The sequence below is a fragment of the Saccopteryx bilineata genome, chromosome 4, assembly GCF_036850765.1.
Source record: "Saccopteryx bilineata isolate mSacBil1 chromosome 4, mSacBil1_pri_phased_curated, whole genome shotgun sequence".
In the NCBI taxonomy this organism is placed as follows: domain Eukaryota; kingdom Metazoa; phylum Chordata; class Mammalia; order Chiroptera; family Emballonuridae; genus Saccopteryx; species Saccopteryx bilineata.
In genome coordinates, this window is record NC_089493.1 from 60930298 (window position 1) to 60943583 (window position 13286).

The 13286-nt window shown below is 39.0% G+C and overlaps 1 protein-coding gene across 6 annotated transcripts in view; it reads right to left on the minus strand.

The window, feature by feature from the left end:
* Window positions 1-574: 574 nt before the first annotated feature.
* RNF111 (ring finger protein 111) overlaps window positions 575-13286 on the minus strand; it is a 123581-nt gene continuing 110869 nt past the window's right edge. For 4 of the 6 annotated variants that reach the window (XM_066275604.1, XM_066275603.1, XM_066275607.1 and 1 more), the window contains exons 11-14: window positions 10018-10110; window positions 8262-8357; window positions 6523-6650; window positions 575-3079 (exon numbers count right to left, since the gene is read on the minus strand). In XM_066275604.1, coding sequence (XP_066131701.1) covers window positions 2962-3079; window positions 6523-6650; window positions 8262-8357; window positions 10018-10110 — 435 coding nt within the window. In that variant the 3' untranslated portion in view covers window positions 575-2961. The remainder of the gene's footprint in view (window positions 3080-6522; window positions 6651-8261; window positions 8358-10017; window positions 10111-13286) is intronic. The other 2 variants (XM_066275611.1, XM_066275606.1) reach the window with 1 other exon arrangement.

The window sequence follows — 13286 nt, forward strand, 5'->3', positions numbered from 1 at the left end:
AGGGCCCGGAATTCATATTTTAATTTCAGTGTACAAATACCACTTTTATTTTTATTTATTTTTATTATATTTTTTTGTATTTTTCCGAAGCTGGAAATGGGGAAGCAGTCAGACAGACTCCCGCATGTGCCAGACCGGGATCCACCTGGCATGCCCACCAGGGGGCGATGCTCTGCCCATCATGGGGCGTCGCTCTGCCGCAATCAGAGCCACTCTAGCACCTGAGGCAGAGGCCACAGAGCCATCCTCAGCGCCCGGGCAAACTTTGCTCCAGTGGAGCCTTGGCTGCGGGAGGGGAAGAGAGAGACAGAGAAGAAGGAGAGGGGGAAGGGTGGAGAAGCAGATGGGCGCTTCTCCTGTGTGCCCTGTCCGGGAATCGAACCTGGGACTCCTGCACGCCAGGCCGATGCTCTACCACCGAGCCAACCGGCCAGGGCCTACAAATACCACTTTTAAAACAGAGCTAGTTTTCTACATGTCAAAGTGTCATGATTCAAATGATGATGTGTGCTAGCAACTAAAATAAAATCACCAGAGTAAGAAAAATGTTTCAAATATCAGTTTATCACTTGCATATTAACAACAATAAAAATAAGAATTTGCTGACAGAAAAATTTCAGTTTTAAAGTATTTGGACAGCTATTACTGAAATTTTCATTTTGACATAAGATGCAGCAGGATATGTAAAACACCAAAACAAAGCACAAAGTTAAAATATTAAAAAATTCCTTCCTTGGTTCATTACTAATCACATTATCCTGTAACTAACTGCAGTAGTTTAATAAGCTCCTGCATTAACAATTCAGGTTTATGCCACAAACATTTGCATTAAATAAATTTTAAAGTAATAAGGCTTTAATAAAAAATCAGTAGCAATTATTGAACAGGTCAACAGGTAGTTGTGCATCTAAATCTGATGTAATCTTAAAAAATAGAGAAATCTATCTGTACTTTTTGTGTTTGGGGGAACATCAATAAGACTCCATTCTATAGAATTCTCCCCATCTTACACTTCGTCAGTCCCCTGGCACAGACCCTGGGTTTTCCAGTGGCAAAGACCTACATCCACCACAGGCTACTCAAAGACATGCTACCTGCTCATTTCCCCAGTAAGATGGCAGACATGAGTCACTGTCTCACACTCTCTGGTCCCCACCCCCCGCCCTCTGTCCTTCTACACCTGCAGCTTAGTCAAGTATTCTTTTTAAAAATGTTATTTTGTATCCAAATTCCTTTACCACAGTCCATCTTTTATCTCTACACATTACGTTGAAACATGATTTATATTGACAATTACTACAGTGTAACATTTAAAAATACAAAGAGGCAAATGGCCATAACTGAATGAATACAAATACCAAATTATGTAAATGTCAGAGAATACTATTTTTGAATTCCAATGTTTAATGTAAACTTTTATCAAAAACTAATTATGAAACACAAAGACAATAGAAATATAAGTTATTTATTAATCAATCCACTTACAAAGCAGGTGGCTTAATGCAAGCTTACTGACATCTTCACATATGACCCATGGGAACATGTCTTTCATATACAGACAGCGATGATACTGACTGATGCGTCTGCGATTTGGGACATTTTAAGCACATTTAAACAAATAAAATTAGGCTATCCTGTATATGAAACTATCTTGATAATATGCATCCTGAAGTGGATTAAACTTTCTCCAAAGGAGAAATGTTAGTATGTTAACTTAACTTTATATTCTATATTATGCAGTAAATCTTAACTATAGAAATTTAAAATTTTAAATCAGTGATCGACTCTTGGTAATGTATGAAGTGGGAGTCTAAAGCCAGAGCAACAGTAGGTTGACAGTAAAATTTGTGCCTCACAGTATCTGCAGATTTATGGTTTTCAAGTTTAAAGAGAAATAAAACAAGAGACATGTAGATTCAGCTAACTTTATTTATCTTTAAACTAATAAAAATCCCTTAAAAGTAACCCTGGGACCTTTAGTATGAATGCACAGATACCTGCCAGTGACTGCAATTCTAAATCCTGACTGATGCGTTTACAAAACCAATGCAGGCAGATATCTTTACGTGCTTAGCAGAAGACTGAACAAAATTCTACATGTCTTCTTCAATTTCCCCAAAATTTTGTTAAATCTGCAAGTATGTACAATCCAGCTAATTGAAATTAATATTTAGTGTTCATCAGAGCTGTTTCACAGCAGCAAAAACTGGATCAGGGAAATAAAGTTCTAAACGAAGTAGGAAAAAGATAAATACAATCAGAACAGCAGTCTAAATGTTTATCAGTATCAACTCTCTGCATTGTGCTCAAAGAAAAAGGATACACCAAGAAAACTTCTATTGATCACTGGAGATGTGAATACTACCTGCATCTGATTGAGTATGGTTTGTATTCTGTTCCCAGCATTAAGGATGGTATTTAACTCAGAACTCCATATTGTAAATATACAGCAGCCATTTTTGTCCTAATTAAGGAATGTCTTAATATACAATATTAACATTTTCTAGAGGATCTTTATACATCAAACTAAAGTACATGATTGATTAAATTAAAGGTTAGTAATGGATAAAAAAATTCATAATTCTTAAGACCTGGTATTATGTAAAAAACAAAAAGACCACAAAATTCTACTTACTAAAGCAGCTAATCTTGCCTGCAAGTTTAGGGTCACAAGCCCATAATATGTGCAAAGAAATGCAATACAATACAAGGAACCATGCAAAAATACAGTAAAATGATAGAGGAAACAATTTCAAATCTAGGGAAAAAAGCTTTTATAAATACATCAAACTGAACTGTATACATAAACTGTAGGTCTAGCATTAGTTGTACCATATAGCAGAGCCAGCACTCTAAGTTCAAGGCTTCCAAATCTGCGCAGGTAAGTCATGCCATCTTTGGTTGACTGCAGTACCGGGAGGATGGGAATGAGAGGGAAGGCAAGAGTTCTGAAACATGGTGTCAACTTTCACTTGGCAGCTGGGCCTCAATGTCCACTCTGCATATGGGGCACTTCTTATTGGTAATCAACCACTGGTCAACACACACTTGGTGGAAAAGGTGCATACAGGGAAGGCGTCTATTAGAGAAAGACAAAACAAAAAGCATAATTAATTATATGACAACTGCATGTGGCATTTATTTTTAAACAAATAATACATGTTACCATACTGTCTGGAAATTATTAGACATCTTCCTCTTCTGTTGGGGAGGAAAAAAAAACCCTCTCTAGTAAGAGTTATATCTACATTAACATTCTGAGCAATACAATGTATAAATGACCAAGATAATTAACTGCCACAGCTATAAAACCAAATCATATAAAATCTCAAGAATTTTAAGAACAATAACACTGGCAATTAATTCTAGCTTTGTTTCTATACATGAGCTGCCAATGCACTGGAGTTGGCAGTATGTTCCCTGTTATAAAATTGTTACATTACATTACAAAATCATGACATTATTGCAGTGCTTTAAAAATATATCATTTTGCCTGGGCCGGGTAGCTCAGATGGTTAGAGCATCATCCCAAAAGACCAAGGATGCGGGTTAGATTCCTAGTCAGAGCACATATAAGAATCAACCAATAAATGCATAAAGAAATGAAGTAACAAATTGATGTTTCTCTCCCCCCACTATACCCCTTCGCTTCCTCTCTCTCTAAACTCAATTAAAAAAAACAACAACAAAAAAACAACTTCCCTGGCCAGTTGGCTCAGTGTATGGATGCCCCAGTTTGATTCCCAGTCAGGTCACACAGGAGATGCGACTGTATGCTTCTCCACCCCTCCTCTTCTCCCTTCTCTCTCTCTCTGTCTTCTTCTCCTGTAACCAAGGCTCAAATGGTTTGAGCAAGTTGGCCCCAGGCACTGAGGTTGGCTCCATGGCCTCACCTCAGGCACTAAAATAGTTTGGTTGCTGAGCAAAGGAGCAACAACCCCAGATAGGTAGAGCATCTCCTCATGGGGGGCTTGCCAGGTAAATCCTGGTCAGGGCACATACAGGAGGAGCCTGTCTCTCTGCCTCCCTGCGTCTTACTTAAGAAAAAAAAAATTTTTTTTTTTTGGTATTTTTCTGAAGCTGGAAACGGGGAGGCAGTCAGACAGACTCTGGCATGCGCCCAACCGGGATCTACCCGGCACGCCCAACAGGAGGTGATGCTCTGCCCATCCAGGGCGTCGCTCTGCCATGACCAGAGCCACTCTAGCGCCTGGGGCAGAGGCCAAGGAGCCATTCCCAGGGCCCGGGCCATCTTTGCTCCAGTGGAGCCTCGGCTGCAGGAGGGGAAGAGAGAGACAGAGAGGAAGGAGAGGGGGAGGGGTGGAGAAGCAGATGGGCGCCTCTCCTGTGTGCCCTGGCCGGGAATCGAACCCGGGACCTCTGCACGCCAGGCTGACGCTCTACCACTGAGCCAACCGGCCAGGGCCAAGAAAAATTTTTTTAAAAGTTTTTTTAGCCCTGGCCGGTTGGCTCAGCGGTAGAGCGTCGGCCTAGCGTGCGGAGGACCCGGGTTCGATTCCCGGCCAGGGCACACAGGAGAAGCGCCCATCTGCTTCTCCACCCCTCCGCCGCGCTTTCCTCTCTGTCTCTCTCTTCCCCTCCCGCAGCCAAGGCTCCATTGGAGCAAAGATGGCCCGGGCGCTGGGGATGGCTCTGTGGCCTCTGCCTCAGGCGCTAGAGTGGCTCTGGTCGCCAACATGGCGACGCCCCGGAGGGGCAGAGCATCGCCCCCTGGTGGGCAGAGCATCGCCCCATGGTGGGCGTGCCGGGTGGATCCCGGTCGGGCGCATGCGGGAGTCTGTCTGACTGTCTCTCCCTGTTTCCAGCTTCAGAAAAATGAAAAAATAAATAAATAAATAAAAGTTTTTTTAAAGATTCAAAAAGTTAAAAAATATAAATATCACTTCTCTCAAAAACATTAGAATTCATATTATAAATAAATAGCTATGTCATATTAAGGAATATCTTCTTTTATTTTTTCATTGATTTGAGAGAAAGAGAAGCATCAACTTGTGCTTCACTTAGTTGTTCCATTTAGTTATGAATTCAATAATTGCTTCTCTTATGTGCCTTGACTGGGGGCAGAACCCATGATCATAGTGCACTGGGAGTGTGCTTTATCCATTGAGCAACTTGGCCAGGGCCTAATTAAGGAATGTCTTAATATGTAATATTATTTTCTATCTTGATGATTCTTAAACATTAAACTTAAGTAAATGACTGATTAAATGTTAATAATATTATATTGCTTACAACATAACTGTTTTCATGGATTGTTATATTTACTTAATACTGTGCTACTTTTTTATAAGTAAGTTAAAAGATGTTTATTTTAGTACTCAACACTAAGTTACCAATTAGAAACTGAAAAATGAAAATGTCTAGGAAATCCTGGGTAACATAAAATCTAAGTGTAACAGTTAAAAGTTTCTTTTCTTTTTTTAATTTACTTTTTCTTTGTTTTTAATTTTTATTTACTGATTTCAGTGAGAGAGGAAGGAGAGAGAGAGAGAGACAGGAACACTGAACTGCTCCTGCATGTGCCCTGACCAGGAACTGAACCGGCAGCCTCTGTGCTTCAGGACAATGCTCTAACCAACCAAGCTATCCAGCCCGGGCAAAAATTTTTGACAAGTGTTCACTTCTAATTCTAGCCATTGTTAAGAGTTATCATATTTCCTAACATTTAAAAAAAATAGCAGCTAAAAAGAGGTATTTCAATTACTCCTTAAACAGTATCATCAATAATGTAAAAACAATTACCCATATTTATAAATCTTCTTTGGAAATACATTATTCAAAAGACCTTGTATATGGTATAACAGACAATTGTTTATATATATTTTCTCTCAGTCAAGTGAAGAAATATCATAAATTTATCCTTATAAATTAGGGCAACAAAATTACCACATAGTTCTATTATATATATTATAGCACCTGTTTCATATTGGATTATGTTACATTAGAAAAAAACAGACTAGAAACAAAACAATTACTTAAGAGTATAATAAGAAAATGCCTAAAATTATTATTGGATTGATATAAAAACATTTTCTAAATCACAAAGTTGCAAGAAGATAGTAATCCTACAAGTTCAGAAGAATTTAGGAGAAAATTCATTTATAAAAGATGCTATAAAACAAATTGTATGGAGCTAATCTTGCCCCTCCACACACACCCTTTAAGCTCTGGAGGATACATTAATATAATTTTCCTTGGCCTCAGAAGCCTCTCAAACTCTTTTTGTAAGATTTGTAAAAGACAACTTTAATCACAAAATTTCCATGGCCAATTCCTAGTGTGGCCTGAAAACAGGCAGTATATTTCCCATCCTTTTGTTGGTAATATAGAGACTTTAATCATTTTATTCTTTCAATCACTATAAGAAGATAAGTCTATATGTCAGATAATCTACATGAAAGGTAACAGGGTATGCCATATCTTTAATCTTTATTTGGTTACTTTTGAATAAAATCTCTTGTAGTTTCGACAACGGGTTTTAGATAATTAGCGTCTAGTTACCTCACATCTTCACCTTCCTCTAAAATAGACAAACAAATAGTACACTTTTCCTCTGTGTCTTCCTCAGTCCCTTCTTCCCCATCTTGTTTGCAGTGCAGTTTCCTCTGTGAGAACCAATCAGTTGTTACCTTATTAGTAGAGATGACATTATTGAACAACTGAGTAAAGTCTGTGTTTATTTGAAAAACAAAATAAAACAAAACCACACATTCACCCACAACCTATTTCCCAGGTACAACTGTCATGACTTAATGAATGAATTAAGTGACTCTCATCAGCTAAGTGTTCTTTTAAGAATCTTAAATAATCAGCATCAAAAATAAAATCAAACGTAACAGAAATTCATTAGTTTCAAACTTATTATTTTTAATCCACAGTAAGGATGATACACAATATAAACTCTACTTCTGTCCTATCATGAGCTTAGCTAAATAAACCTTATTTTACTAATGAATGTTCAAAAACATCCAAATTAATTAATGCTAATTACAGTATTTAGTTTAGAAAATACAAAGGACTTTTATTTAGTAGTAATACCTCATTAATATGCCTAGAAAACATGAAAAATACAAAGAACAGTAATTTTCACATTCTGTTATTTTCCATACAGCATAGAACATTGTTGTTTGTTGAAAGAAACTTATATAACATGGCTATGCCATAATTTCTAGATATAAACTACATATAAGGTCTACCAGAAAGTTCTGTCCGTTTCTATCACAACAAGTTTCGACACGTAAGCACCTGTTTATTTGGCGCATGTGTGCCTCTCTATTTTATCACTTAATGTATACATACTGACGTAGCTAATTAACTAAAACAAAGTTGATTCAAATTAGTCTTATGTGTGAAGCGATAGTGTACCCATGGCTACTGATAAAGTTCATTTACGCCACTGTAATTTTTACGAATTTCAACAAGGAAGAAATGCTACAGAAGCATGTCTGTCGCATCCACCATATTTCCCTGACTTAGCACCCTCCGACTATCACTTGTTTTTGTTCTTACAAAATCTTTTGAAGGGCAAAAAATTCAAAAATGAAGAAGATATCAAACACGCACTGGTTCAATTTTTCGCATCAAAAGATAAAACATTCAAAAATGGGATATACAAATTGCCCTCACGCTGGCAAAAAATCATTAATAATAATGGCAATTATATTATTTAATAGTTTATTGACGGTAAGAAAAATTTGTATTTCGTTTTATTCCAAAAACGAACAGAACTTTCTGGTAGACCTTATACATAAGGAACTGGGGGTAGAATAAAATAAATGTAAATCAACTAAATGTCAATCAATTTTAGTGGCTAAATTATGTTACTACCATACGATGGAATTCTGTGTATGGTATTTAAATAAAGAATATGGATGATTTGTGAGTAACGATAAAGAATGAAAGAATATGTGCCAAACTGCTTATCATCCTCTCTGTGTTATTTTTGAAAGTTGAAGACAAAATATATACATATGCACATTATTATAAATGCACAAAAATATTTGGAAGATTACCTAAGACATCCTTAGCCATGATTTTTCTTCTGAGAATGAAGACTGGGGTCAGTTAGCAAGGTAAGAAATTTAGGAATATATAATTTTATACTTTGAATTTTTAAAATTATTTGTATATATGGTTTTAATAATAATGTAATTGTTATATCGCGCAAACTAAAAGAAGATCCACATTAAATTTTATGCATTTTAATAATAAAGTAAAAGTTTTGCAGAATAAATTCTTACCTTTTTGTATTTATGTGGATATGTACATCTTTCAATTGTTCCCTGGGATGCTCCACGATTGACATTTCCTAATCTTTCTTCCAAATGAATCAGTTCCTGAAGGTGAAGAATAAGTAGTATTAAAAGCCAGGACGATTATTTCTTGAACAGCACTGTCAATATTGCAAAAGAAATAAAGGTCCATATTTATAAACCTGCAATATAAATACAGTGTTTAAGAAACCACAGATAGTAAGGCAAATGATTGCATGTAATTCTTATTTCAGCCAATCAGAAGTGGTATGGAAAAGTTATTCTTACAGGTTAGTGCAGCACAGTCCCACTCAGTGCTCTGTAAGTCAGTAACTGTGTATGCATGCAGGAGATGAAATCATGGTAGTCAAACAGGAAAACTGATTAATCAAGTCCTATTGTTCTAAGTCCCACTGACTTCAACTTACAAACTGACATGAAGAAACAAAATAAAACTTTAAATTACATTCTAATAATCTGTTCTTTTTTGAGAGAGAGAGAGGAAGGGAGAAAAGGAAGGAGGGAGACAGAGATAGAAGCATGAACTTATAGTTGCTTTAACTTTAGCTGTGCCTTGACTGGGGATCAGACCTCGGGCTCAAGCTGAGCCAGTGACTCCTTGCTCAAGCCAGCAACCTTTGGGCTCAAGCTGGTGACCTTTGGGATTGTGTAGACAATCCCTCCTCAAGCCAGGGTAACAGGTGGACACTCTACTTCGTCACTGTCAGGCCAAATGATTTGTTCTTATGAAAATTCAAACAAGAAGGTATCTAGCCTGACCTGTGGTGGCGCAGTGGATAAAGCATTGACTTGGAATGCTGAGGTCGCCAGTTCGAAACCCTGGGCTTGCCCAGTCAAGGCACATATGGGAGTTGATATTCCTGGTCCTTCCCTCCTCCTCTCTATCTTACCCTCTCCCCCAAAATGAATAAAGTCTTAAAAAAAATATCTAGCTACACATTAAATTACTTAGGATTCTTTTACTCTAGCAATATTTCTCTAAAAATTAAGTTTTGTCAAAAGCATTCGCCACAGCTGAATAGCTCGGCTGGTTAAGAGCATCGCAGAGGTTGCCGGTCTGCGCCCAGGTCAGGGCCCGTACCGGAAAAGACTGATGTTCCTCTCTCTCCCCCTCCCACCTCTCCCACTAAAATCAATTTTAAAAAAAAGAATTAAGGGTCCCCTCATATCTAATAGTATGGTTCTTTTTTTCTAATTTTTAAAAAATTTTGTTCATTGATTTGAGAGAGAGAGGAAGGGAGGGGGAGAGAGGGAGGGAGGGAGGGGGAGGGAGGGGGAGAGAGGGGAGGGAGAGAGAGAAGAATTGATTTGTTGTTCTACTTAGTTGTGTACTCATTGGTTGCTTCCCATGTGTGTCCTGACCAGGGATCGAACCCGCAACTGTAGTGTTTCAGGATGACACTCTAATTGACTGAACAAACTGGCCAGGGTATAGTATGGCTCTTTATCTGATATTTATGTTTACTTAATAAATTTCTACTTTTATTTATATTAGATTTTCATTTACTCTTTAAATCCTTGGGTAACCTTTGACACTAAGATTAATATTGCTTATAAACCTTTCAGTAATTGCCTCTAGAAGCAGTACCAGAAATTCAGATATTGTACTGCCTTATCCCCAGCCACTGCAGCCATCTTATAAATTGTGAATAATAATAATACATACATGTCTCTCTGCATTAAAGATACTGTGGTGAATATCGTCATTAATTTTATTACATACCTCAAAATTGCCTCTGAAAGGACCTCTGAACGATGTTCCGTCCAATCCTGATGAAATGTAACGGATGTGAGGGTAGCCTGCCATGTCAGGAACCTATTTAAACAGAAGAGAGTTAAACCAAGTAAGCACAGGCTCAAGTTCCACTGTTAACATTGATAATGCAGACACTCAGTTATCTCCAATTACTCACAAAATTCAACTTCAATAAGTCTTTACAACTCCAACTAAACACTGTATAACAGGGTTAGGTTCCGCTTCAAACATCATCTTTTATATTAAAATGTAATTAGATAAAAAAAAAAAAAGAAATAGCTATTTCATGAGATAACAGGTTTTTTATACTTGACTTATTCTGCACAAAGAATCCTAAGAAGAAAATATCCAAATTTAAGAGTAATAGCCTAAATGTCTAGAGTAAAATTTTCCTAAGATCTTGTCAATTCCAGAGAGCTTTATTAAGCAATATTAAGAAACAGAGATGTGCCTGACCAGGCGGTGGCACAGTAGACAGAGCATCGGACTGGGACGCACAGGACCCAGGTTTGAGAACCCCAGGTCGCCAAGCAGGGGTTCATCCGGCTTGAGCACAGGGTTGCTGGCTTGAGCATGAGATCACAGGCATGATCCCAAGGTTGCCATCTTGAACCCAAAGGTCGCTGTCTTGAGGCCAAAGGTTGCTGGCCTGAAGCCCAAGGTCACTCGCTCTACTGTAGCCCCCACCCCCGTCAAGGCACAAATGAGAAAACAATCGATGAACAACTGAGGTGCCGCAACGAAGAATTGATGCTTCTCATCTTTCTCCCTTCCTGTCTGTCTTTCCCTGTCATTGTCACACACAAAAAAAGAGATGCATAAAATTTTCCTACAAAACTTAACTTCAAGATAAAAGTTTTATTTCTTGTCCCATAACTTCCTAATAGCCAAAAGTACCCAATTCCTATTTTTGTTTGGTTCTCTTTAATTTTTTTTCTTTTCTTTTTTTACAGAGACAGAGAGTCAGAGAGAGGGATGGATAGGGACAGACAGACAAGAACGGAGAGATGAGAAGCATCAATCATCAGTTTTTCATTGTGACACCTTAGTTGTTCATTGATTACTTTCTCATATGTGCCTTGACCGCGGGCCTTTAGCAGACCGAGTAACCCCTTGCTCAAGCCGGTGACCTTGGGTCTACGGTGGTGAGCCTTTGCTCAAACCAGATGAGCCCGCCCGCGCTCAAGCTGGAGACCTCGGGGTCTCAAACCCAGGTCCTCAGTATCCCAGCCTGATGCTCCATCCACTGCGCCACCACCAGGGCAGGCTGTTCGGTTCTCTTAGCGAAAGTAGTTATTTCCTAATTTTTTGTTAGGTGCAGTCAGTCCTCATTATTCGAATCCTTATTTGTGAATTCGCCTACTTGATAAAATATATGTCTACCCCAAAATCAAATACCTATGCTCTGACGATCACTGGGGATATATCTAAAGCAACAAAAAATGTGAGATGCCCAACATGTGTCCCCAGCTGAGGTAGAACAAGGCTCTACCTTCTTGTTTCAGCTCTTACACTATTAACAAGTGTTGTGTTGTAGTCTATTTAATATTGTTTTTCACATTATTGTGTGTTTTTTTTGTTGTTGTTTTTTTACAGAGACAGAGCAAGAGTCAGAGAAAGGGATAGATAGGGACAGACAGATAGGAACGGAGAGATGAGAAGCATCAATCATCAGTTTTTCGTTGTGACACCTTAGTTGTTTATTGATTGCTTTCTCTTAAGTGCCTTGACCGTGGGGCTACAGTAGACCCAAAACCCCTTGCTCAAGTCAGCAACCTTGGGTCCAAGCTGGTGAGCTTTTTGCTCACATCAGATGAGCCCGTAGTCAAGCTGGCGACCTCAGGGTCTCGAACCTGGGTCTTCCGCATCCCAGTCAGACACTCCATCCACTGTGCCACCACCTGGTCAGGCTTATTGTGTTTTTTATTGGTGATTTTATTGTTTAAAATGGCCCTCAAGCATAATGTGTAAGTAATGGCTTTGTTCTTAAGTGCAAGAAGGCTGTGATATGCCTTATTGCAAAAATAAATGTAGACAAACTTATTTCAAGCATGAGTTATGGTGTTGTTGGCTGTTAATTTCAATGTTAATGAATCAATAATACATATCAAGTAAGGTGTTTTTAAACAAACTATACAGAAAACAGGGTTATGTATTGATAGGTTTTGTAACCAGAGGCTGGCTGTAACCTAACCCTGCATCGACCCCAGGAATAATGGTTCAGTATTCACTCAGCATTTGCAGCAACTTGACAGAACATAACTGCTGTGAATAACAGGGGTTGGCTGTATTCGCAAGGGGAGATCCTGGGATAGAGCACCATTCTTCCACCTTTATATATAAATCTCCAAAATTATTTTTTGAATATTTTCTTTAACTAAAACTATTTTTTAATCAGCTTCCACTGAATCACAACATACTTCTAAGAGTTTTTGTTTTGTTTTTAGAGAGAGACAGGACGGAAGATGAGAAGCATCAATTTCTAATTGCAGCACTTAAATTGTTCACTGATTGCTTCTCATATGAGCCTTGACCAGGGAGCTCTAGCAAGTGACCTTGAGCTCAAGCGAACGACCATGAGGTCATGTCTATGAAACTACGCTCATGCCAGGGACCCTGTGCTCAAGCCAGATGAGCCCACACTCAAGCCCACACCTCAGGGTTTCAAACCTGGGTCTTCAGCATCCCAGGTCGACAGTCTATCCACTGTGTTACAACTGGTCAGGCACTTCTAACAGTTTTTTTTTTTTGATATTTTTCCGAAGCTGGAAATGGGGAGAGACAGTCAGACAGACTCCCACATGTGCCCGACCGGGATCCACCCGGCACGCCCACCAGGGCGACGCTCTGCCCACCAGGGGGCGATGCTCTGCCCCTCCGGGGCGTCGCTCTGTCACGACCAGAGCCACTCTAGCGCCTGGGGCAGAGGCCAAGGAGCCATCCCCAGCGCCCAGGCCATCTTTGCTCCAATGGAGCCTCAGCTGCAGGAGGGGAAGAGAGAGACAGAGAGGAAGGGGGGGGTGGAGAAGCAAATGGGCGCTTCTCCTATGTACCCTGGCCAGGAATCGAACCCAGGTCCCCCGCACGCCAGGCCGACGCTCTACCGCTGAGCCAACCGGCCAGGGCCCTCTAACAGTTTTTATAGCTTTAAAAGACACTTCATAAGTAGTAAAGAATTGAAAATAAACAATAAATTTTAACCAAATTGCTTATTAAATATATATAACTTTCCTTAG